Below are 25,079 nucleotides of genomic sequence, written 5' to 3' on the forward strand. Positions count from 1 at the left end.
ATCCAGACATTGGGGTTTCTTTTGTTGCACATCGCAATTTTTTTTATTCGTCCTCCTCCTTATCCTCATCCTAGAATGTCTGGTACAAGTCCAGACATTGGGATTTCTTTTGTTGCATATCGCAAGCACCTTTTTGCCCTCCTCCTCCTCATCCTCGTCCTTATCCTTACCATCATCCTATAATGTCTAGTACAAGTCCAGTCATTGAAAAAAAGATTTGTTGCACATCGCACCCTTCAGTCCTCCTCCTCATCCTCCTCCTCTTCTTCTCCCCTCTTCATCCTCACAATCATTCTCATACTCATCATCCTCATCCTCTTCTCCCCCCTTCCCCCTCCCCGTTTCACAGCTATCCAAACGCCAGTAAACTGGCGAAGAATAGATACTACAAGACCAATCTTGGCCCACCCAGTCAAAAAGAGGAGAAGATAAATAGAACTCAGCAATAATAGCCGATCCTCCTCCTCTGCTCCTTTTGGTCACAAAGAGCAAAAGAGGTTCCGGCTATCAAGTCTTGCTTTCACTTCCACATTCTTCAAAGAAAAGTGTTTGTCCAGTGCAAAGCAAATTTCGTCCTCTAAGAACTTACCAAGGTATCGTTCTCATCATACTTCACTCGTATCTCGAAATCAACCTCCTGTCTCTCAATCATCTCACTTTCGCAAATCCACTCTACGCAAAACCAGCAGACGAGCCTCCATTCTCCCCGGGAAGGAATCCAAATATCCAATCTTGACCACGTCAATCCTGCTTCTTTTTCTTCCTATACACCAATAACCCAAACCAGAAAGAAATTACTCAATTCATTTTGTGCTTCAAAAACAGCACTAAAGCCCTCCTCTTCTTTCCAACCTCACACCACCTACCACCTCATCCATCAACCCTCTCACTCACCTCATCAAATTCCCTACCTCCAGTCTTTCTTTCTTTCTTTTCTTCAATACCCACCCCTCCAGTCCTTCATTTCCCTCCATAATACCCCCCCTTTTCCTTCTCTCTCTTTTCCTTATTTCCTTCCTCTTGTCTCGATTCCCATCACCCAACCCAACCCCGCACACCTCCCAATTTCTCTTACGACATAGTGCCTCACCTCTCTCCAGCCACCCTCCTTTCCACCACTCAATACACCACACCGTCGTACAAAGCACCTCCTGTTGCACGTCGCAAGAAGGAGTCCTTTTCCTCGGAGTCTGAAGTTGCGGTCTCTGCGAATTCATCGATGTGAGTCTTGCTTTTCGTTAAAAAGCGACCGCGATGGATAACCTTGATGGCTGCAAAGCAACGTAAATCATTTCACCAGTCATCTAGAAATCAATATTGTAGATCTGATATGATATGAATTCTCATATTAAGTAGATACCTAGCTAGCTATCGCTATACCAATACAGTACAATCAATGCATACAAGACCAAGACCACAAAGTCGCCGGGTATATATATTCTCAAAAAAGGGTAGTAGTAGTTGGGTATACATCCATCGCTCGCTGCTGTGTCGCTAAGACAAAGCCTCTCAAGAGCATCATAAATAAAAAATCACCAAGACGAGTTCAGATCTCCAGAATCTACCAGCCAGAGAGACGTGCATCCTGAGGTCCCAAACTTTTTTCCCTTCCACCACCTGTTTCCTAATAAATCCTCCCCGTTGCAGGATAACAATAATGAAGTAAAAATCAAGATCTCCACCGAGGAGGGATTGAAACGCCGTTGAATGCATGCATGCCAGCCGCTTTTTTATGAGTTTCGAGTTGCGCCGCCGTGATGATGGAAAGAGGAATGAATAATAGGCCGTGTTCATGAGATGAGATAAGATGCACCATATCCGCTCAATGATACCGCCGCCGCCGTGGAACGCCGTGGAACGCCGTGAATTACTGAGCCGATGACAATAAAGAAGATGTGTGTGTGTCTCGAGAGAGCCGTTCAATGACGAGGCTATCCAAGAGTTTAGTGTCGTTCGAAAGTAGAGCTGAGACGGCCAAAGAAGCCAGGTCTTACACTGCCGTTGCTGTCGCCCGAGCTGGTCGAGTCCTTGCGACCTGAGGATGGTCGCTCAGAAGCCCAGTTTCCAGCTCCTCCTCGTCCGACGTGCCATGCGGATCCTTGCTTTGCTCTTTGCTCGCGGGTGGTTTCACGCTCGAGCTCTTCGTCGAAGGAGAAGATGGCTCGCTCACTTGGTGCGTGGATGTTACCAGCACCGCCCCGTCCGGAGCTGAACTTGGATGAAGAAGATGCTGGGAGGCCGTGCTCGAAGAGAGATGCTGGGCCTTTAGCAGTGCTGCCGTTAGAGGTCTTGGGGGCCTTGAAAGTGTTGCCCATTCCTCCTCGTCCAGAGTGAGTCCATCCTGAGACGGTTGGGTGAGGCTCGGTGACTTGGTATTGAGATGGCATTTTAGCGAGGGAGTTGACTTTGATATTGCGGATAAGAGGTATGACAAAGTAGCAAGAAAGGTCTGTGACGGAGAGAAGAAAGCTGTGATGTTATTGCTTGATGATGAGTAGTATGTGATGGAGAATAGCAAGTTTTGGTGGAAGGCTCATTTCTTATACCTTGTTTGCCTTCCCCTCTTAATCGTGTCATCAGGAGAAAGTCTTTGCACAACACTTCGTGAGAGACTTTGCAGTTAGAGGAACAGCCTCGTAGCACCCAGGCACTAACGGTGGTCGTGCCGAGTAGGGGGTGCTGTGATTGGATTACCATTAGTCACAGCTCGGTCACGAGTAGTGGTAGGCTTGAATCCATTACCCCCAGGAAATTGATGACTGGATGTGCCAGTGGTCGTTTCGGGCTTTCGTCAGCGCTTCTGGCATGTTCGTGATTCCTGGCGGTCCTTGCGGTGAGAACTTTTCGTGCTGGTCAGGATACTCCATTCCATGGCATTACTCATTGAAACATCCGGGTTCCAAGGGGGCGAACGTGCTCCAACAAATGGCCCAAAACCTCATCTGGCCTGCAGATGTCGAGATTCGCATCACGTCAGGAGGCGCCCAGTTGGATCTCAGATTCTTTCTCAGGGACATTGGATCTTTACACATCCCAAAACCAGAACCATGTTGCTGTCTGTCATGCATTCCCGGCACTGAATCGTGGTCGGTACTCGGTGCTCTCCCTGTCTCGCCTCGCCTCTTCTCCATCTTTCGGCCCACAAACCAGTGAAAAGTCTTCGCGGCTTAAAAATAGTTTTTGATTTTCAGGTACCAGCTGACTTTTGCTTGTTCTGGAACATCCGCCTGTATCCGTGGAACAAGCTAGCAAGCTTTTAGCATGATGTAATTTTCTGGGGAAGCTCGGCGGGTTTGTTGGTGCTATGGTGCTTTGCCCAGCCCACCAGCAAGCATGAAGCGCTGAAGAGATTTCGGCAGGTTTTTCTTTTTCTGTCTTGAGTTTTTCAATATCCGGAAAATTCATCGTGACGTGGATATTGGTACTGCGCTCTGTTCATTGCCAATCGGTCGAGTTGATGAGATTCAGATCTTCGATGATGCTTTGAGTCGTGCTGCATGCATCTTCTTGGCCGAGGGCCAGAGAGGCTTGAGGTAAAAGTGTCAACGCCCTTCGATCGGCCAAGAGCTTCCCCGCATTCAGCAACGAGGTCTCTAAAGTCAAGTTCGATGTCGCGCATCGGCGGTGAGCGACCCTTTTCGATGCCGTCCTTCCGCTCGCTCTAATCGAGTAGTACTGTAAGGTCATGAGGTTGTCGTACAAGAAGCGGCTGATTGAGCGAGATGAAGGCTGAAGAGCGGATGAGGAAGTCCTTCGATTCTTCGCTCACACTTACCTATTCGAGGAACCTTGGAACTTGGTCACAGGAGACACAGCGTCGACGCAAAGACAAAGCTGAAGCCAGACTGTGAAGCGGCGGTGTCGCAAGTTAACAAAGCGATATTCGTTGCTAGAGAGAGTCATGGGAAAGAATTGACAAAGACAAGAGTGGCTTCGCCCTCGTGCAAAGCCACTCACTGTGCTTTCAAGTGACAATTGCGTCCTTCCCATGCCGAGAGTCGCAGTAACAATCACACATTCCTCTGAAACATCTCAACGTGGATAACCGTCGGCATCTCCGACTTTAAATATGAAGCCCTGATACAAAGTTGTACAGACACGAGAAGGAGATGGAGGAACGTTCTCGTCTGGCAGCAGCGGCTGCGTAACCTCGCATCCCCTCGTGGTTCCTTCTCATTGGTCCCAGACCGCCTTGCAGATTCGCTTCTTCGGCGCGTACCGGTATCGGTACGTCGTGCTTTCAGCCAAGGCTCAGTTGGACGTTGAGCGTCGATTTATTGTCCCTATTGAGGATATACTAGTACTGATCATCCGTCACAAGCGATCAGCTTAGTAGCTGAGCTTTATTGACTGGCTCAGAATCACTTGATACTCGCAGTGCTAGAGATGGAACACCTACCACCAGTCACAAAGGCATACGAACCCATCTCTGTCCCGTTCATTGGAGAGACCGAGTATGACGGACTGGAATTTGCTTCTTATCCTACCCGAAGAGGTTTCGACCTTGATCGCTTGCTCCAAGGCGATCTTCAAGGCCGCTCGACCGAAGCAGTTGCATCTTTCCTTCAAGATTGGTTGTACTTTGGATTCATGCACGAGTTGCTCGGTATAGAAATACAGAGGGGAGACTTTGTACGCACTGATGATGCAGGGCGAGAGTGGATCACGGCGCAGAAGCTTCCTGGCCTCCTGTATCTTGTTCGCCAGCAAATCGAGATTGAAAAGGCGCTTCCTTACTACACTGCGGAATTTATCAAGAAACGAAATCAGAGGGTTGCTGATTGTCTCAGTCTTGAATATCATGTCTGGGAGCAATTGTCTAGACTACCTGCCAATCCTCTACCGCCAGAAGTCTCATTGAGCATTCAATTCCTTGCAATCACTTTGCAAGTAGGCGTAACTCAGCTATTGATGAGTAAATCGGCGGGCCAGCTTGCGTATAGAAATGATATACCGTGGGAGAGAGGCTTGCACTTCCGGATCACACGTAGTCCTTTCCTTACTGATCGTATGGTCAAGCAAGGCTGGTGCCCCATTGTTATTGAGCAGATTCGTTCTCACAGCAATGTCGTTGGCCAGTATTACGCCAGCTTGCTTGGTCCTCCGTTGAGAAAGTTGGACCATAGTTGTTGTAGCAAAGATGATAAGGACTGTCAGGGTATTGCACAACTTAGGTCGTTGAAGCTCGGCCATGAGACAGAAAATTGCCAATGCCAAATTTTGACTGTGGATCACACAAAACTGCATGCCATTATTAATGAACATGAAATACCTATCTTGCGATTAGTACGTAGACCTTTGACTTCTCACTCCGTTTTGAACACTTTGTATAGCCCGTTGCATAGCATTGAGTTGTGGCGGACGGCATTGGAATCAAGATACTAATGTGGCCAGGTGGAAGAAAACGGAGTCCCTACTTTAGATGTCATCTCATCATCGTCTGAGCCAGGGTTGGAGTATACAGCCATGTCTCATGTGTAAGCAGCATTTCGACATACCGTATAGTCTTCTCTTGCTAAAGTACCGTGTAGATGGACTGATGGGTGGGGTAATCCTGACTCGGTGAGTTATTCTTCGAACGAGAACCATTCATATTCCTCGACGATTAAAACGAGAGAGGATACTTGATCAAAGGCTTGCAGAGGAAGAGGATACTTAGCTGATCTCTCCTGCTAGAACTCTCTGCCACTTTGTCGTGTGCAAAAGCTCGTTGCTTCCATTGCAGCCAGCTACGAAATGCCAGACTTTAAGCTGAAATTTCCCGATCCTGAGAACGTCAAGTGGTATAGATATGCAAAGAATGACAATCGAGTATTTTTCTGGATGGACACACTTTGCGTGCCTCGTAGTCCAGTACATATCTACGCTAGAGCAAGTAAGTAAATCGTACCTAATACACAACAATCGGCCTCTTCATACTTTCTTCGCGTTTGAAGACATCGAATCAAACTGAGAATCCACAGTACTTCAAATGCGCGACGTCTACGCAAACGCAGAAAGAGTCCTGGTCTTCGACGCCGAACTCATGGCCGCCATAGCCGAAGCAACGTACGAAGAGCTCAACATGCGGATCCGCTGCTCACGCTGGATCCGCCGTCTCTGGACGCTCCAAGAAGCCGTTTTAGGAAAAAGGTTGATCTTCCAATTCAAAGAGCGTTGCCGCATGCTCGAGACTTCGTCGCTGAATTGGATGGCACGAAGGAACGACCTTGGTTTGAATTACTTCAATACCGTGGGCTGGGACTGCGATACGACGTTCCATCTGTATGGTAATATGCAAGGCGTCGACTTGATTGATTACCTGTGGAAACTGTTGATCAGCGATCGTGCTGTAACGGTGGAGTCTGACGAGCCGATCTGCGGAGCCATTCTGATGAATTTCGACATGAAGGCATTAATGGAGGTATGCCCATTCCCCACCTGCCATAACAGTCGTCTGTCCTTGCAGCGGCTGAGCTCTTGTTCAACCTCGTATAGCGAACATTCACGCACAAAGCGGCTGAACAAAAGTGGCAAATTGAAAAATATTCTTGGTCAAAGCTGACAACGACTTAGGCTCCAATTCCTGACCGGATGAAGATCTTCTGGAAATTACACAAAGACCAAATGCCAATCTCGATCCTGTTCGTACCTGGATCCCGACTCCGACAGAAGGGATATCGATGGGCTCCTTCATCGCTCCTCCCGTGCCAGAAGGTTGGGATACGAATGAATGAAAGAGGAACTGTCACCGATGAAGGATTTCGCATCAAACTTCCAGCGTATTCTTGTTTTACCATCACGCCCCTTCTGAACAAGATCACCGCGGCGGTTGTCCAGTTCCTTCTGGATGGGAACAAATACTACATTAAGAAAAGCCCGGTCAGAAGCAACCCTCCTTGGGAAGGTTTGGAGCTTCACTCGAGAGCCAACTTGGCTCTCGTTATTGAGTAAGCCGTTCATTCCTGCTCAAAATATCAAAACATTTCTGTTTGAAAACGGAAGATTGCTTTTGATTATTCCAGAGTCGTTCTCAGAGTCACTTGACTCGACACGATGCAATAAACAAAACATCTCATCCTGTTTTGATGCCCAATCCCACGATAATGATCACTCGATCTATTTGAGCGTTCGGATAGCCCGGATCCCATGCTGATAAAAAACAGAGTACCCCCACGTCAAGCAGAGCCAACGTGGCTATTCGACGGGTCTAGAGCTGCTTTGGTCTCCATCGAACGAGAAGGAAGCGGAACCATCTTCGCTGAATACCTCATTCTTGTCAGTGTGATACGAGAAGGAACGACTTTCCACAGATTTCCTACTTCTCCATGGACGGCTGAAGAGTTGGAACATGGAAGGAGAGAGCCTTGTCAAGCGGCATGGTCCAGGTCTGAATCGGAATGGTGTCTCATGTGAAATACGGCTCGGGGCGATCCTCGTTATCGTGGGTTGGAAGCTGTCATGACACAGTCAAGAATCTAGGTTCTATTCCATTGAAGCAATGCACGATGTTGGAGATATCCCTTCCGCTGTTGCGGTGAGCGAGCTCGAAGTTGATCAGTCCCCCTATTGCATGGAACGATTAACCGCTTGTTCTCTCGCCAATTCCTCGCTCTTTGCTCTTCCGAGCACGCAATAGATCTCGGCTTGCCGATAATGGAAGCACGTGTACTGTTTGACGTGAATCCAAAGCGGTACCGTTACATTCCGTAATCTCCCTTCTCCTCGTCGGTGATCAGCAAACGTAAAGCAACCACTATTTCAAGAACGCTTCTAATCGGCTTTGTCGCCGTGTCACCTTCTTTATACCGAGTCCCAAGTCCATATTCCTCTCTCGTCTGCACCCCCACTTAGCAAAGAGGTCACGATAGTCGTCGACCCCGGACGCTGAAGCTGCAAGAAACTCGTCAGTGACCGCCCACCACCGTTCCACAACATCTTAGTAAATATCCCGTACTGGGTCCTCGATCGGTCATCTTCACGTTTCCTGCCATCTCGCGGAGAAAGAAAAGAAAAAAGAGGGATATTCAGACGTGCCGAATCTCATCAGGGAAAATAGCAATGTGCTACGTACCACAACAGCTCATAGCAGAGAAAACATAGAAAGTCAACCCGTCGTGAAGATAATACCTATCCAATGACACCGCTGAAAGAAAAGTGATCTTCACGCCAGCAAATGCGTTCTCCTCGGTACCGTTGTTGAAAACGGACGTTGTGATACCTTCAGGCCCGTGGAAACGAATCAGAAGCCGTGAAAGAGGTGTCAGGCGGGCAATGAGACTGATAGAGAACTTCCGCTGGGAGGGGGAGGGAAGGGAGTGTGTGATATCATATCATACGTGATAAGGCAGTCGCGGCAACACCAGGGGAAGGAAAGGGTTTTCAGTCCCGCTAGGGTGGTAGTGTGAAGGAAACACCATCTAGCTGCAGACGGGAATTTCAATCCAGCGTCAGCGTTGTAACTCTGTGTTACGGGGTCGCCATGCTGGTGTCTAAGAATCTGCAGTGCGGAGAGCAGCGCGGAAGGAGATGCACGTGCATGTCTTGTGTGTCGCCGAATAAAAGGAGAGATGGGATGCAAGTCTCAAAAGCAGGGAAGTGGAGACGCAGACAAAAACAGGGGCCCGAGAAGAAGAACATGGGATTGTTCGGTGCATGATGCATATTCGAGTGTATGAGATTGGTAATCTGTGCCTGTTAAGTGTGTGGAGATAAGAATATATTGTTGCTTGCTTGATAGATAGGTACTGAACTTTGCGTGTTACCAAAACCCTAGAAAGGTAGAAAAGAAGCGATTGACGAGAATAGAACTGCCCATGGCTGCCAACAGTCTGACAGATCTCGTGATAACCTGTTCCCCTGAAATTCTGATGCTGCCCAATGTCCAAAGATCCCGAGATCATGATGCTCTAATAAGCTTGTTTTGAAAAACACGTGAGAATTTAGAGTGAAGCAAAACTCAAGAAAAAGCCAAGTAAATCAAGGAATGAAAGAAAGAATGCCTCCCAACACTGGTATCGAAACTCCCCGCTACACGACTCCGCTCTTCTACCCCAAACTCCTTGACTACTCAAACAACATCTCAATGTGGCTAGTGGATATGTTTGTGTTCCCCTAGTTCTTGGCCTTGGAGCCGTGACCATGTTTACCGTGCCCATGTTTACCGTGGCTATGCTTGCTGCTCGAGTTGTCGTTGCCCCCTCCGTATGAAGGACCACTAAAGGCTCTGGGAGCAACGGGCTTGTTAGGGCAAGGAACGCCCATCAAGCCGGAGCCTCGACATGGTCCACAAGTTTCAACGCTGCAGACACATGTTAGCCATTTGGATAGACAGGACATGGAAATTAAGGTTTCAAGTGCTTCTTCGCGAAGACTTACCTTCGAGGGTTGCCACCACAATATTCACAGGTTGTATACAATGCATGCTGGAGGCATTCGCAGTTTGACATATAACTCATGGTGATATGATGTGAAACGTGAAATATGGGCAGCCAAAGTGGAGAGTGCTTGCTTTGAATGTGGAGTTGTGCCTTCACGTAGAAGTGGTGAGAAGAATAACAAGATATATAAAGGTAAGATTTGACTTGAGACTTGAGAAGATAGATATTCTAATTCTGATGAAACTCTCTGACGCGCTCTTTATCCACGAGAAAAGCGGTTGCCTTTATACTTCTCCATAACCCTCCCACACTCACTCGGAGCACCTAATCTTGCACCCTGGACAGACTCGACAACGAACTATCGTTAACCTCATTATTGGGCAGCCAAGCTCAAGAGCTGAACAAAGTCCGCGAAAGGTCTCACACCGCCTCGGATCCTAAGAAGGACATTGTGTACGATTGGACTGCCCGCTGCTCGAATGCAGGAGCGATATTGGAGTGGTCTGGTGATATGACAGTCGAGCTGTGGATGGGACCACCGCATCCCGCTGTTATGGACACCTAAATTCCCGAGGGAGCGGAAAGCAAGATAATCCGTAGATCCATTGTCCCAAAGTCGATAATATGGGTGAGATAAGGCGCGGTAGTGGCCGAACGTGCGTCACTGCAAGCCGGCTGCATGTTCCTCAAGGACTATTCGCAGCGCGTCAAACGGCCGTATTGGTCAGTTCACGGAAGGGGTCCAGAGACGGGAAGAGAGGCTTACCTTCTTGCCCGCGCGATGATACGAATATTCATCGGTACCATAGTCTGATTGTAATGGGACGCTATCTACGATCGAAGATGAACTGCCGCTTACCATCCTGAAGCTGTATGGATGGACGCCATTACGTCCATTTGAGGTGCCAATAGAATGGTAGAGGTCTCAAGCCACATGCATGATGCCGTGAATGGAAGCCATATGTATGGACAACGTCGAGGCAAAGTGGTTGGGCGCTGACATGAAGTCGTACAGATTTAGCGAGTGATGTTGTACACTCTTTTCATGGAAAAGTAGCGAACGGAGACACACCTTCATTGAGAGATGCGTTGTTCACAAACTTAAAACGAAGACTTTCCATTTGAGGAAGAATTAGTTCATTCTGCACTGATCGTCAGACCAGGCACATTTGCCCCGAGCGTGACAGTAAAAAGACCGAGTACACGAGAACTTGCTGGACAATCCTCCCACGGCGATGATGCACCGCCTGCAAAGCTGAGGGCACAGAACCGCTTGTGTCCATTCGGTATGGTGATTGAACATTGAAAATAGCCTCAGTACAAGAGAGTCAACTCGGAACGAGTGTTACAAAAGCACATACAAGGCTTAGCAAAGCAACGCTGAGGCGTTCCACGTTCGAGGCGTCTTCTAGCGTCTGCTCAGGTCGCACACTCGTGCAGCACTGCTCCTGTGCATTATCTCCACTCCCGAGGGGTAAAAGTGATATATCAAACGTCAAGCTGTAGGGACATCCGAAGTAGCCGTAAACATGCAGAACAAGAGAGCCTCAGCGAGCTTGATGTCTCACTTGTCGCCCCGGCAATTGCCAGACCATTTATTCCTTGCCGGTAACGGGCAAGGTAACCGCTTGGCCCAGGTGAGCAAGTGACAGGCGACACTATTATAGCCCCATATCCACGTGCCTGCTGGTAACAACATCAACTCGGGGGATTCCCCTTACAACTTTAAATGATAACATCGGAGCTGAAGAAATATGACCGGATATCTTTTTGAATGTATCTGCAGCCATCCGTGGAACTCGGCAAGACTGCTTGCTCTTTGAAGAAGGGCGATGTCAGTTCAACTGGTGCCACGAGTCCGAGCTGTGATGAAGATTCCTTTTGGAGGAACCGTTGAGACCTCAGCTGTTGCCCCCAGTCCGCCTTGCAGGAGATGGGCTGCCGCCATACATTTGTTAGGCAAGCCTAGAGGATTGCTACATCAGTGTTGCAGCAAGGTTGTCTCCATTACTTTGATCGTACGATTTTGAGACAGGGGACCACTGACACAATCTAGGAAAGTATTTATTGCTGCGACTAAAAGCCTATGGAAGCCAGCAGAGATCAGGGCCGTTCAACCAAGTTACACAGTTAGCCCTAGCGCCATTCTTTGAAAGCGCCGAAATGCAAGAAGAGAAAAATGATGACCAGCCTGACAAAGTACCTTAGTCCTAAACGCCGATCCCCATAACGACCTCCGATTCCTCAACCATAACCGTAACATGTATTCCGATGAAGTCCCGAAACGAAAGAAGTAATTGCGCCAGGTGGACAACAGCTGAGGCATCATATCGGGGATCACAGGAAGTCCGGTGCTGTTGCAACGAGAACCGTGAACAGACCCGCTCCTACAGCGACTCCACCAAGAGCGGCGTAACCAACATTCTCAAGAAACTTCTTCATCCTCTTGGCTGGCCGCGGCTCAGAAACAACATGAGTTGCAATAGGTGCAAGAGGTGGCACACCATTGGCTGCCTCGTCGATTAGAGGAGTTTCCTTGACGATGCTGTCAAGCTTGATCTTTGTGACGCTCGATCCGGAAGAAGCTCTGGCCCAAATTCTAATTTCCTCGTCGGTAACATCAGATATATCATCAGCTTTGCGCTTGAGTCTATAAGAGCGTTGAGGTGTTGCCGATGTATCTATGATGTCGTTAATTTTGATACCACGAGGATTGGTATTTAAGGGTGAAGGGGTCGTCGTAGCAGCCTTGCTAAGATGGAAGTTGTACGCACTTGTCATGTCGAGCTGCGGGCTAGGTGTGCGAGCAGGAATTGCAAATTTGTCAGGCTCATCTAGGAATGAGCAAGGCTCTCGTATTGGGAAAGCAGGTTCTGCATTGGGACCGACTTCAAAAGTTCTGCTCAAGTTGGTGCCGCATTTAAAGCCCGTATGACGAATAGAAGGAGTCTCGGAGGGCAAGGAGGGAGCTAGAGATGACGATTGGCCGAATCCTGAGTTCCGCGATATCTTGAAGGACGCAAAACCACTCCTGACTGGCTTTGTTTCGTCATTAAACTTCGCCTTGTTGATCTCTCGGGCTTCGAAAAAGGCAACCTTCCCCGTTTTGTCTCCCAACATTTGGGCAAAAGTTCCGATTTCGCAAACGCCTGACAGTGGTTTGCTTTGTTGTGGAGGAGCGGCGCTCTTTACCATAGCAGCATCTGATGGACTAGGTTGTCGAATGCTGGGATATGAGATACCGAGCTTGTCCCCAGTAAAATTCTGCAGAGTTCTGTATCGATGCTCACGGGCGAACTGCAAAGGAGGAAGGCTCTCAGGAGTTGATATGGGCGCGTGAACTCGCACGCTTTCCTTCACAGAAGGTATGACAACCACTTCTGCCCTAGTCTCAGGCTCGGGTTGGGGTGCAGGCTCTTCCTCGTCCTCGGACTCATTTTCAGACTCCTTTTCGGATTCAGATTCGTGGTCATGCTCGGATACAGCGTTGGTGGGGGCATTCAGGAGACCACCATCGATCAGAGCTCTGAGGCCTGCCTCACCTGCTTCGGAAAGGCCGAACTCGCTTTCGTTGTCCTCATCTTCATCATCCGCAACACTCTCGGGAAATTGAGTTCGAGTTCGGATATCTGACAACAAGATGGTAGGGTTGTCATGTGCAGGTCGAGTATGGCGGCGTGCGAAATTGCCAATACTAATGTCCTCATCTTCGTCCATATCGGAGAAGCCATGTACACTTTCCATGTCATTTTGCCCATCCATCACGATGTCTTCCGACTCGGCTTCTGAATCGCCAGACGAATTGTAAACTTCCTCGTCAATACAGATGTTGGAGTCCTCCGAGCCGTCGGAATCACTAGAGCCGTCTTCGGAATGCTCTGCAGATTCGGTGAATCCAGTTTCGAATTGCTCATCCTCACTCTCGACAAGGATAGGTGCAAATCCAGTGTACATACCAATGCCAACAAGATTGACACGTCCATTAGTATCAGTTGCACGAGCCGCCGACTGTGCGACTGTGTTTTTCTCCGATGGTGTTTCTCCTGTGAGGTCGATTCTGTTGGATGTAGGCTCAGGAGAGTCTCGAGTCAGATCAATAGCATTGTTGATTTTCTGAGCTTGTGGAGACGCAGGCTCGATAGAACAACCATCACTACTGGATTGCTGTTGTCTACGAGCATGGTCATCCTCACTAACTTCATCGTCCTCTGCATCGTCATCAGCGTCTTCGATGTCGGAAGATTCGGGGACAGAGAAGGTGTTGGTAGTCCTACAATGACAAATATTAGATCCTGCGTTAAAGGCGATAGAATAAGCAGTAGGGCACTTACATTCTGTCAGAAAACTCGATAGCGATGCGAAAGCTGCATGCAGGGAAAGTCTCGGGTCCACGTCTGACCTCAGCACCAAAGACGACAATATCGCCATTGTTCAGAGTTAATGGCACATGACGTGCAAGTTCAACACCGTTCACGTATGTTCCGTGCATAGAGCCAATGTCTCGAATGTTGATTGTCTGGAAATTATTAGCACATCGTATTCCAGGAGCTTCCGTAGAACCTACCTTATCCTCCGAGTTCATTGTGAGCTGTGCATGGTCGCGAGACATGACAGGGCTGTCGAACCACGCATTGTCATAAGAACTGAATAATCCTTTGCTGATGCTTTTGGAAGCTCTTCCGATCGGTGCAATAGGAGAGCCGGATTCAAGGATGAGGGTACGCTCGGCGGGGGTGACATTGCCGTTCTGGCAAGTAAGAGTGATCTTGGCTGTGTCAAGTTAGCATGTTGAAATAGAGGACAGCCTGCTACAACAAATCAGGGAAACAGAGACAGAGACTTCTGCAGAAGTTGGGACAGTTGCGATAGTGTTCCTCGAATCCATGACTGCGAGGGTTTGCGCCCCGTTCCAACGGGTCATGATGTCAGGCTGCCATCACCAGGTCTGGCAGCCTTACTCAAAGAACTCGAGACAAGATAGAGAAAAGACGTACCTTGAGTAGCCATGTTGATCTTTTACTCTTCGAAAGTGATTTCTCGAGAAGCCGGATGATGTTGCGCGTTGGTCCAGCCAAATATGCAGTTCGATGTCGTCGAGGTGGGGTAGGGTTAATCGAAGGTGAACGTGCGATACGAGCGATGAAACACGATGGGGATGTCGAAGGTTGGCTTCGAGGCCTCGACAAACTCGAAGATACTCGAGGAGCTTCGTGACAGCTCACGCAGAGGGGAACTTCAGTTTGCGATGTTTGTCGAAGTGGTGTTGATGTTGGTTAGAAGGAGAGAGTTGAAGAGGGGGTATGTAGGAAGGCAGCAGCTGGTCCCACTAATTCTTATCGCGGTTTTAGCGCCGATTTGGCAGGGCGAGGACTACCGGTGCTAGAGCCCAACTTGTGCGAATTCACTGACTCATATTATTCTACTTGTAGAAAGCCTTATTATTATTATTATTATTATTATTATTACATGAGTGCATGATATATTTTCATACTCTGCTCTTTTGGGACTTTCGTGTGTTGAAATACACTAATTAACTCGTAATTATGCTCGTTGCTTCGGAATTAAGCCTCTGGCCCGACTCCGCTTTTTGCAGATCATCCGAGGACGACCAAAGGCCAGGTCAGATTCACTCCGTAAAATAATCTGATTTAAACTTACCACTTTATCACTTGTTTGCCTATTCTCGTCCGCCTTACAAATTCGAATCTGGACTCCTCGTATGAACAGCACGTATATTCCCATGACTCATTTACACATGGATTTTCTGTCTTCAATACCACAAATCGTTTACAATCCACCTTTGCGATAATAACAAAATCCGTCTGGCAATCAAAGAATACCCCGCTCGCACCTCAACTCAACTTTCTTTGTCCCATCATTGCTGTGCAAAACAGCTGTAGCCAAAATGCACGATCTACGTCGTCAGGCTTTGGAAAGCCATAAGACCGTTTCGAAGAAAGCACAGTCGCGTCTCTCGACGTCGTCTCGAACATCTTCAGCGGCAAACTCACGATCCCATTCTCGCACCGCCTCAAGAAATCCATCTGATGATGAGGAAGGCAACCTGAGCGACTCGACAAACTGGAGGTATATACCTTCCCTGGAATCTCAAGGTGGCGAATACTAATAGGTGCCTTTAGTGTCAACTCCATCGATGATATGCTGTCCGCAGATGTGGCTGAAGATACCTCAGAAGCATGGAAGCAAGATCTCGGCGATCGCATAGAGGAGATTGTAGACAGGAAGAGAAGCAGTAATCAGGGCCGAGAACTGAGCTTGGCGCAATATAGTCATATGCTTATGAGCCACTATGCATATGAGGAAATTGATGGCAAAACATCAGAGCTGTTCCCTGCTTTGATGAAGAGTGTCAAATCTGAGAGCAGTGACAAGGAGACGTCCCTGGCGTTGAGAGGTTGGTTAACTCTACTGGTACCACTAGATGATCATACTAACTTTGAACAGCTGTTGCACTCACACTCATCACTGCGCCCTCTGAAACTGTCTACGATGCGATATTTCAAGTGCTCAAACACACATACACCGAATCAGAGTCCCACAGCGTCAAAGCTGTAGCAATTCATACTCTCAGTGCAGCAGCAATATACGGTGGCGCCTCCGATGCCGAAATCGAAGAGATCATGGACGACCTTCTTGAAATCGTTGAATCAGATGGTGAATCAGTTGGTGCTGGAGACAGTGGAGAAGTTGTTGCAGCCGCTTGCGAAGCCTGGGGGTTCCTTGCAACAACGATAGATGACATACAAGACAAGACAGAAGCAGCCATGGACGCTTTTGTTGAACAGTTAGACAGTAGTGATACTTCCGTTCAAGTTGCGGCTGGAGAGAATATTGCCTTGCTGTACGAGAAGAGCTTTACGCCAAGAGAAGCAAACGACGGACCTGCTAGCGATGAGGAGGACGAGGAAGGATATACTATCGACAATAGCATGGTTAAACGCTATGAAGTCTATCGACAGAAGAACCAACTCGAGCACAAGCTTTCAGAGCTCGCTAACGAATCTTCGAAACGAATTGCCAAAAAGGATCGCAAAGCTCTACATACCAACTTTGCTGATATCCTAAACACAATCGAACATCCATCAAGAGGACCGAGATATCAGAAAGCTATCGATAAAGAGACAGGTAGAAGATATGGATCCCGAATGACCGTTCGCATTCACAAGACCGGAAGCATGAAAATAGACAAATGGTGGAAGTTGCATAGACTACAGGCCATGAGAAGAGTTCTCGGCGGCGGCTTTGTTGAACACTACGTGAAGAATGAGGTCGTCTTCGACAGTCTGCCCATCATGATCACATCGGAGAAGTAGAGGAAACAGTCTTTAAATCTCCTCACAGAGGCGGGAGGCATACAGAATTTTCTTTGGCGTTCGCTGGTACGGAAAATCGTCTTGCTATTTGTTTGAAGATCAGAAATACCCGGGCTATGGTTTGCTTGCATTTGGTGGGATACTTGAACTATTATGTTTGATCCTTCGAATTCGTATTTAGACACACAATACAATATCTATTCTAATGATAGGACTCTCGAGCAGTATACAACATTTGAGTAGCAAGGGCAGAGTATCACTTAATACTGGAAAGCTAAGGAAGAATCTGGTAGATGAAAGAAAGCATCATATGTGAACATAGGCATAGGTAGGTAGGTAAGGAGGGAGAGAGTTTCGCCTACGAGCTACCCCTGTACGCGTAGCTTTTCTGGAGACGCGAACGAACATCTCCCAAAACCTAGAAACCTCAACGACAACACACACTCCTATCCGACCACCTAATTTCTAATCAGCCTTCCTTCACCCATCCTCATCAGATCCTTCTACAAAATCTGGCTTCTCCGTCCGCCATTCCCCTCCAACGCGCCTGAGCTCTTTCAGGGGCTTCCTCTCTATTCACTATGGCCGACACGCTACACAACGCCCCCATAGTCCTTGACAACGGGTCGGGCACCATACGCGCAGGGTTTGCAGGAGATGATCTACCGAAATGCTATTTTCCTTCGTTTGTGGGACGGCCGAAGCATCTGCGAGTGCTGGCTGGCGCATTAGAAGGCGACGTGTTTATTGGGCAGAGGGCACAGGAGTTGAGAGGACTGTTGAAGATTAGATATCCGCTGGAACATGGCATTGTGACAGATTGGGATGATATGGAGAGGATCTGGGAGTGGGTGTATGGAGAGGGGCTCAAGACGTTGAGTGAGGACGTAAGTTGGTTCTTCACTTCATGGATGAGCTATTGTTGTGGGCTCTGGTAAGAGTTGAGATGAAAGAGAACAGGAACCTAACATTCATTTGTAGCATCCGGTCTTATTAACAGAGCCACCTCTCAACCCACGAAGTAACCGCGACACAGCCGCCCAAATCCTCTTCGAAACGTTCAATGTCCCGGCAATCTACACATCCATCCAAGCCGTGCTCTCGTTATACGCTTCTGGCCGGACGACAGGAATCGTTCTTGATGCAGGAGATGGAGTTTCGCATGCCGTGCCAGTCTATGAAGGATTCGCTATGCCAAGCTCAATACGAAGGATAGACGTTGCTGGACGAGATGTCACAGAATACATGCAACTACTGCTACGGAAATCAGGCTACGTCTTTCACACAAGTGCCGAGAAAGAGGTAGTAAGAATGATCAAGGAGAAAGTCAGCTATGTGGCGTCGGATCCCAAGAAAGAAGAAAAAGAATGGGCTGGATCAGCAGGAAAGATGGACGGCAAAGTGGTGGAATATTCTTTACCAGATGGGAACAAAATCAAGGTGAGAATTTTGATTAACTCCTAACGAATTTGGTACTGACGAAATACAGATTGGTGCAGAACGTTTCCGCGCTCCTGAAATTCTTTTCGACCCTGAGATCATCGGTTTCGAATATCCGGGCATTCACCAAATCGTCGTGGATGCCATCAACAGAACAGATCTTGACTTGCGGAAATCGCTCTTTGGCAACATCGTTCTATCTGGAGGCAGCACATTAACGAAAGGCTTTGGAGACAGGTTACTTCACGAAGTCCAAAGATTAGCTGTCAAGGATATGAGGATCAAGATCTTTGCACCACCAGAGCGGAAGTACTCGACTTGGATTGGAGGCAGTATTCTGGCGGGATTGAGCACTTTCAGAAAGGTATACCTCTAATGTTTTGTGTTTGGAGTACAAAAGCTAACATGGTCTAGATGTGGGTGAGCGTTGATGACTGGCATGAGAATCCAGATATCATCCATACCAAATTTACATGAGTGTCCCTAATCTCTATGGACATCTCATTCCTCGGCAGTTTGGGCCGGCTCTCACGACATCGAGGCTGGGTAATTACTCTTCTCCAGGTCTTTCTTGGACTCTGAGAATCTTCCACTTCTCAACCTTGGCCCACACCTGCATCAACAGACTCAGCAGGACCCCAACATGCACGGCTTAGCCCCATCATAGAGCAATGTTCATCTCCGGCATTTTGGCCATCTGGACTTTCTTTTGTAGGTATCAGCCTATGTATGGGAAGCGCTCCATACGGATAGCAGGAGGGATCTGTATTGTACAAAATTTGTGTAAGAGAGTGATTATCAATGATACCCATCAATGCCTACCTACCTATGACTACTTTCTCCCAGTAAATCATAAAATCCAGCAGGTATACCACACTTCAAATGGTCTTTTCATCTTTTGCTCTCTCTGCTACCCCTCCCCTCGCTTACAAACCCCCTAACCTCCAGGCCAGCCCTCATAACTCCCCACAAGCAGCCAAGACCTACGGGCACATCACAATAGATGCCTTTGTAAAAACCTATTCGTCAGGAAGATGAGGGGAGTTTTGGCAGTATCAATTGTGCGACTTGCCCCACGTTTTTGGCGACGGGAAGGGAAGGAGGGTATCAGCTATGAGAGGGTTTTTGATTATTTGGGGTTATCTTAGGAGGGTTTAGTTAAGGGGGAGGGGGAGGGGGAGGGAGAGGGCTGTGGGTGAAAGTGAAGTTGGATTCACTTTCATTTTGCGGACGGTTATGTTGTGTTTTACTTGAGAACTTGTGTCACTGGTATAATAGAGCATACGTCGTGGGACTCAAGGCATAGATTAGCTTCATATGCCTTTCCCTTCTCTGTGAGCATTGACAAATATTCGAGCACAGCCAACAGCGCGTAGTAAGTAGCCTTAACCTCACTTAATCCCTTACCCCCAGTTACAACAATGAAACAAGAACTCAAACTTGCAAAGATACCCGATCATTCAATTCCATCTCCTCATTTGTGCAATCTACTGATGATGATGATTTACCAGAATTAAAACACTCGCTGCCTACCAAACCCCTAAATGCCCCGTTATCTATGCAGTGTGTTTGCCGTCCCAAAAAACACCTATGTACTCCATCCGACACCTTGCCTTGAATGCTTTTGATTATGAGACGCTGATATGATATCTTACAACATTGCTTCGTGGACTTCATGGTCTCTCTCCATCTTGTTCTTATCCTTGTTTTAAAAATATTCTTGTATTTGTGTTCTCGCTTTACGAGACCCTTCTGTTAGCGTTACCGCTGAGTAGACTCGGTACGGCTTTCCTCCCTACTCTTTTCCCAGGCAAATCCATTCTAGGAACGCCTTGTATCGTCCGTGGTTCCCTCATCAGACCAATGTCGAGCTGTGCGGGTATTCTCGACACGACATTCCGATATTCGCCAGGTGCAATTTTGGCGCTGTGAGGCGCAGGAACTGCTGCATTCCTCCATAGATGATCTGACGTATCCTCCAAGAAGGACGCTGCTTTCGAGCCTTTGGAAGCGAAGAAAGAGGCTCGCCCGCGTGACTTCTTGGCAAGAATGATACTGTCAAAAAGCTGGATGGCCGGAGAATCTGCAGGTGTCGTCTCACGCTCATGGATGAATTCATTAAAGGCTACAGAGGTCTGTTAGCGAACATATCAAGAATCGTTTCGAAAACAACGTACCTTGAGTCTGCTTGAGCATAGCCGCGTGCTCTTGCTGTTCATGTGGCAAACTCTTCAAGAATCCATTCATGTCAAATCCATAAATCTGCCCACTGTTCTTCTGCTCCTTCGTAGGCCGCACCAGATACTTTCGATATGTGTAGAACAGGCTAGCGAAGCAACGCACAAATGCAGCACGGACTTTATCAGCATGAAATGCCGCAGGACACACAAGTGCGCACGTTGGCAGACATCTACTGTGTGCTATTGTGGGACAGCTGGTGCATTTGTAAATGGTGTCATCGTTAGGTTTGTCGTCACATATTGAGCAGATAGAAGTCGTGTCTTCACGGTGTAGTATGAAGCAATGCCCTTCTACCCAAACCATATTGTCTGTGTTGCGGACAGGTTCCATGAGCATGTTAGGCATGATAGTGGAAGCAGCAAGTGTGGATGCGGCATAGGTTGATGGAGCATATCCACCGTATATAGACTTTGAATCTATCGAGAGTGCTGACGTGGAGAGACTCGCAGAATGGCCATTGCTGAATGGGATGCTTGGTCGTCGAAGCGTAGTCTGTCGATCTACGCCGAAGGAAGCACTGCGTCTGGAATACGTGTCGAAGTGGCCCGATCTCTTTTCCTTTAATGTTGCTGTGAGGGCAAACCCAGAATCATTACGGGAGATAGGTGTGGTAGGTAGAGGGGGGAAATTACCCGATATTGGAGATACAGAATTTGGAGGGCTAGTCTTGTTGGATCGGGCTGTAGAGGGTCTGTCAGTTCTCGCGTGGTCGGCTTTCGATTGCAGGAATGCGTTGAAAACTGGAATTGTTTTGACAGAGGCCAAATCCGTCTCCCCGAAGGTCGCTGAATTCTGGCTTACATATTTGGCGAGTAAGCTCTTCGGACCGTTCTGCGTATAGATGGCCTCATTTTCGGAGGAAAACGCTTGGTAAGGGAAAGCTTCTACAGCGTAAGGTGGAGGACCAGTGTGTACACCAAATCTGTTGTGATGTGGAGCCGCAAGCTGAAGTAGGGAAACAAGTTTCCGCCGTTGCTGTCGAGGCAATTGCACAGGGAGCGCTGCTGCTGCAGCCTCTACAATATCCTGATCCAGGTCCACCAAAACATAGTCATCGTCTGGCAACTCCAGGTTCTCGTATCTCCTTTCGACACCAACAATATATGGGCACGGTGCTTCAAGTGCAGAAAGTAACCGGGCAGGCAAGACAGGAATGAAAATGCTTGCCCATTTCAGGGGATATAGCAAGCTAGCTAATGCTTTGCTTGCGAGGTGCAACATCGCAGTATGTGAGGAGAGCAGAATGATCCGTGATTCAGACAGTGCGAACTCAAAGAGAGCCACTATATTCTGGATGCTGAGAGACCGGAATAATGCATACAAGTCGGTACTTCGGGACCCTGGGATCTCATTTGCAGCTTCTTTGCGCGCAAAGAGCCTGAGCTCTCTGACAGCAAGTTCAACTTGGGTTTTTGAAGATATCGGGCTGAATGCTTCGGAGCATAGATTGACCACATATCGTTCTAATGGTTGCCACTTAAGCTTTGGAGACGATGGGGGAATCCTGAAAATTGAGGAATCTAGCATGGGAACAACAATGGATCTCAACCACTCCTTCCAGAAGCTGGCCATACTGGGATCTCGGCCAAGTATTCCATACGCTCGTGGTATCCAGAGGCCGGTCTCGCCATCAGTAAGTCCATCGATTTTAGCAGCTGCTCCGTGACGAACAGGACGTAGCATATCCGCCATCAGACCAATCTTCTCTTCCAAAGCGTTGATTTGCTCCTCCAGGGCCTCTCTAGCAGGTGATCCAGAAACAGCCTTGGGAAGGTCCGAGAGCAGCCGTGAGAGATTGGCACGCTCTATAGCAAGTCTTTCGCCCAGACTAGCAGCCAATTCTCGCTCTTCGTTCGACATATGACTCTGCCTCCACTGCTCGCATCGTCGTTCCACATTGGCAGCCGCATCTTGGTTCAATGGCAGCCAGACTATCACAGTAATTCCATATATTTTCGAGTTATCATCCGAAGTCATTGCAAAGCCGTGCCAGGTCGATCGAGGCCTCGCATCCGCAGAGACTATATTTACGTCGTTTGGAAAAGCGAACATTGGTACGTAATCAGGGAATCTTCCTCTTCTCTTGACCTCGTCCGTTGCACCTTTAGCTGGGTATCTGTCTAGAAGAACAGGTTCAAAGCGTCGCTTCAATGGATGCATCTCCGGATCAGCATTTAAGGGTTCCGGTGGTGGAATGACGGAATTGTAATTGCTCATTCGTTTCGAAGTTCGCACGGAAGCTGGAAAGAAGAAAGTTAGCATATTTCTGTATTAATCCGAGCATTTGTCAGGTCATTGTTGGCTGGGTATAACAGCAAAACAAAAGTCAAAGATTCTTCTGATCATCCCTCACTTACTGGTTCTTTGAACGCTAGAGACCTGTCTCTTCACACTGCTCATGTCTCTGAAACTGATCCGCCGCCTTATGCTTCCTCCAACACTTCGCAGAGGGCTCCTCTTCGCAAGCCCTCCAGCATTGCTATCCCCCTCTTCTATACGTATCCTCTCTGTTCTGTGATTGGTCATGGGCGGTGGCTTCTGCACCGGTGCCCCAGCACTGAAGCTCAGATCGTCCAGGAAATTCTCCCTCTCATTGGCAAATTTCACCAGAGCTTCATCAAAATTGAAGTCTCCCAAAGCTCCTGCCCCTCCATTTGTAGTGGGGCCCTTTATCGTGATACTGCTCCTATTACTCCGTGTGGGCTCGAGGTCGTCGAGGGTCTGGATCGAGTTCCGCGTATCGTTTGGAGTCTTGCTCAATCTGTTCCACGAGTTGTTGCGGGAGTGCCGAGCTGTGGCTCGTGGCGTCCCGCTTGGGGGTGGTTGAGTAGGTGCTTCGCCTTCGCTACCTTCTTCTATCGTTGTTTCGACCGACGGCGAGGGTGGGCCAGCGCCATTGATGCCTGTGTCTCTGGGATTTGAGGGCCCAAAGACCGGATCACTGTAGGAGACTGAATCTATCCCCGCGATCCAAAAGTAGTCCGCTAGAGGAGCCGAGTTGGAGTCCATGGCATGGAGCAGATTGTGGTATAAAGCAACTGGCAGATCTGCCGTGTGTCGAAGAGGTGTTGACCCCTAGGGTGACATCGAAAAGCTTGTCATGCAAGCACTCACTCGGTGAGAGGGTAGACGAGAAATCTCCTCTGGTGGAGGTGGAGGTGGAGGTGAATGTACGGTGTGCGGAATGAAGATATTGCGAGTGACAGGAGAGCGCAATGTCTGAGTGCGTCAATTCAGGGTCAAGGTCAAGCTAGCGAACGTTCGTCGTATCTTTACGACTGGCAGATAGACTGTGGGGACTTTCTGGCTCGTGGTGGTGTGCCGGACTGTGAAGGGTCTCGTCGATCTCGATCCCCGGACAAGAGCAGCAGCGGAGCAAACAGCTCAGCAGAATTTCGACTCAGCTCGATATAGCAAGGACAGACGATACCTCGAATTCGAGAGCAAGGTCGTCCCGGTCGGTCGAGTGAGTGTCTTGGAATGTGGACTGAGTCTGGGTATTTCCCCTTAGTATTGTGCACGAAAATTGTCGCGAATGATACGCGTACGATTAAGGTTAGATGCTTCCTAGCTGTGCGGGCGAGAGAACCGTCAATACTACCCCGTATAAAAATATACCTATTTTCTGCGGCCGGAGGGAAGATTTGGACGTCGGTCCCGGAACGTCAATTGCAATGAGGGGAATTCATGTATCAATCAGTGCCCGCGGCCTTCTGCTGCTTCTCGTCTTCTTTATCTCGGGCTAAGACAAGTGGCGGCAGCAACCCCTCTCATCTCGAATGTTGGCAGAATGCTGATCTGGACCGTCAAAAAGGGGAGAGAGAGAGTTTTGGGCTGAATGGGTTGATGCTACGCTGGCAAGGCACAACTCACAGCAATTTCCAAATCCCATCAGTCAGTGATAACGCGCCGCAATATCTTCTTCACGCATGGTGTGGTGTGCGGCCAACAGCTGCAATGGCCTCAAATCGGCAGGACCAGAGCTTTAGCCAGCGCTTTAGCCACAGCGTGTTGAATTTCGAGAGACAAATCAGAGATCGTCTTCTGCGTGGCCCTGCGGATGCCAACAGCAATCGTCTTATCCTTCAGCCCAAACCAGGACAAGTCAGGAATAGAGGTGTGTTTCACAGAGACCATTCCGCTCCAAAGTCCAACACAGGCGGCCGTTTACGGTTAGCTGCATAAGGAAAATATTTCTCTATAAGGTCGGAAAAGGAATATACACGGCTGCTCGTGCGGGGAGGTACCTCAGGGGCTGTGTCACGGTCCACAATGGAAACCGAGACGGACATCGAGGCACGTCATTGGAGCTCAAGACATTGCAGCAAACGACCTCCGAGCAAGACATCATTGTTTGCTTTGTCTCCTGCGTTATGTGAAGCAGTACGCAAGCCATTCTTAGTACATATCCTTAAACATGGGGCTCCATGTGGCATATCTGCACAAAATATAGAACTTATGTTCCGTCAATCAGCTACCCTTTCCGTTCCGCTCTCCTATTTTTTCCATTTATCCTCGGGTTGCTTTTGTTGGCACGCTTCGAGGCCACTTCCGGACGCCCTCTCCAACCCACGGTGGTACAATACATCTCAAAGCTCAAATCAACCCTCACTAACTACAATCGGAAAAGCGATCCATCTCGTAGCAGACATTGCAAATTAAACCAACAGAGGAACCATGTCGTAAGAAAAATATATTACGTGCA

General features: G+C 48.4%; 7 protein-coding genes across 7 annotated transcripts; 3 read left to right on the forward strand and 4 right to left on the reverse strand.

Moving 5' to 3' along the window:
* Positions 1-70: 70 nt before the first annotated feature.
* On the reverse strand, positions 71-1,217 carry LY89DRAFT_722433 (uncharacterized protein; the record flags this gene model as incomplete). Its single annotated transcript, XM_018218731.1, has 4 exons — positions 71-79; positions 130-177; positions 590-763; positions 912-1,217. 4 exons carry the CDS (start codon positions 1,215-1,217, stop codon positions 71-73), a joined length of 537 nt encoding a protein of 178 aa, XP_018066411.1.
* Positions 1,218-1,943: 726 nt separating this feature from the next.
* Positions 1,944-2,387, reverse strand: LY89DRAFT_673846 (uncharacterized protein; the record flags this gene model as incomplete). Its single annotated transcript, XM_018213393.1, has 1 exon — positions 1,944-2,387. The coding sequence occupies one exon, from the start codon at positions 2,385-2,387 to the stop codon at positions 1,944-1,946; it is 444 nt and encodes a 147-aa protein (XP_018066412.1).
* A 1,999-nt stretch (positions 2,388-4,386) lies between these two features.
* Positions 4,387-7,026, forward strand: LY89DRAFT_673847 (uncharacterized protein; the record flags this gene model as incomplete). Its single annotated transcript, XM_018213394.1, has 7 exons — positions 4,387-5,286; positions 5,395-5,477; positions 5,532-5,562; positions 5,677-5,875; positions 5,964-6,403; positions 6,556-6,929; positions 7,005-7,026. The coding sequence occupies 7 exons, from the start codon at positions 4,387-4,389 to the stop codon at positions 7,024-7,026; spliced, it is 2,049 nt and encodes a 682-aa protein (XP_018066413.1).
* Positions 7,027-11,259: 4,233 nt separating this feature from the next.
* On the reverse strand, positions 11,260-14,645 carry LY89DRAFT_688532 (uncharacterized protein). The gene is made up of 4 exons (XM_018215726.1): positions 14,354-14,645; positions 13,924-14,129; positions 13,691-13,875; positions 11,260-13,629 (listed from the first exon to the last, which is right to left on the reverse strand). Exons 1-4 carry the CDS (start codon positions 14,364-14,366, stop codon positions 11,697-11,699), a joined length of 2,337 nt encoding a protein of 778 aa, XP_018066414.1. The 5' UTR covers positions 14,367-14,645; the 3' UTR covers positions 11,260-11,696.
* Positions 14,646-14,839: 194 nt separating this feature from the next.
* On the forward strand, positions 14,840-16,728 carry LY89DRAFT_722437 (IFRD-domain-containing protein). Its single transcript, XM_018218732.1, has 3 exons — positions 14,840-15,446; positions 15,500-15,774; positions 15,825-16,728. The coding sequence occupies exons 1-3, from the start codon at positions 15,265-15,267 to the stop codon at positions 16,691-16,693; spliced, it is 1,326 nt and encodes a 441-aa protein (XP_018066415.1). The 5' UTR covers positions 14,840-15,264; the 3' UTR covers positions 16,694-16,728.
* A 370-nt stretch (positions 16,729-17,098) lies between these two features.
* On the forward strand, positions 17,099-18,956 carry LY89DRAFT_653721 (actin-like protein). The gene is made up of 4 exons (XM_018212264.1): positions 17,099-17,580; positions 17,675-18,133; positions 18,183-18,497; positions 18,548-18,956. The coding sequence occupies exons 1-4, from the start codon at positions 17,275-17,277 to the stop codon at positions 18,608-18,610; spliced, it is 1,143 nt and encodes a 380-aa protein (XP_018066416.1). The 5' UTR covers positions 17,099-17,274; the 3' UTR covers positions 18,611-18,956.
* A 734-nt stretch (positions 18,957-19,690) lies between these two features.
* Positions 19,691-23,694, reverse strand: LY89DRAFT_220724 (DENN-domain-containing protein). Its single transcript, XM_018205940.1, has 3 exons — positions 22,732-23,694; positions 20,311-22,614; positions 19,691-20,258 (listed from the first exon to the last, which is right to left on the reverse strand). The coding sequence occupies exons 1-3, from the start codon at positions 23,381-23,383 to the stop codon at positions 19,873-19,875; spliced, it is 3,342 nt and encodes a 1,113-aa protein (XP_018066417.1). The 5' UTR covers positions 23,384-23,694; the 3' UTR covers positions 19,691-19,872.
* Positions 23,695-25,079: the final 1,385 nt, after the last annotated feature.

Source organism: Mollisia scopiformis, assembly GCF_001500285.1.
Source record: "Mollisia scopiformis unplaced genomic scaffold LY89scaffold_22, whole genome shotgun sequence".
Classification (NCBI taxonomy): Eukaryota; Fungi; Ascomycota; class Leotiomycetes; order Helotiales; family Mollisiaceae; genus Mollisia; species Mollisia scopiformis.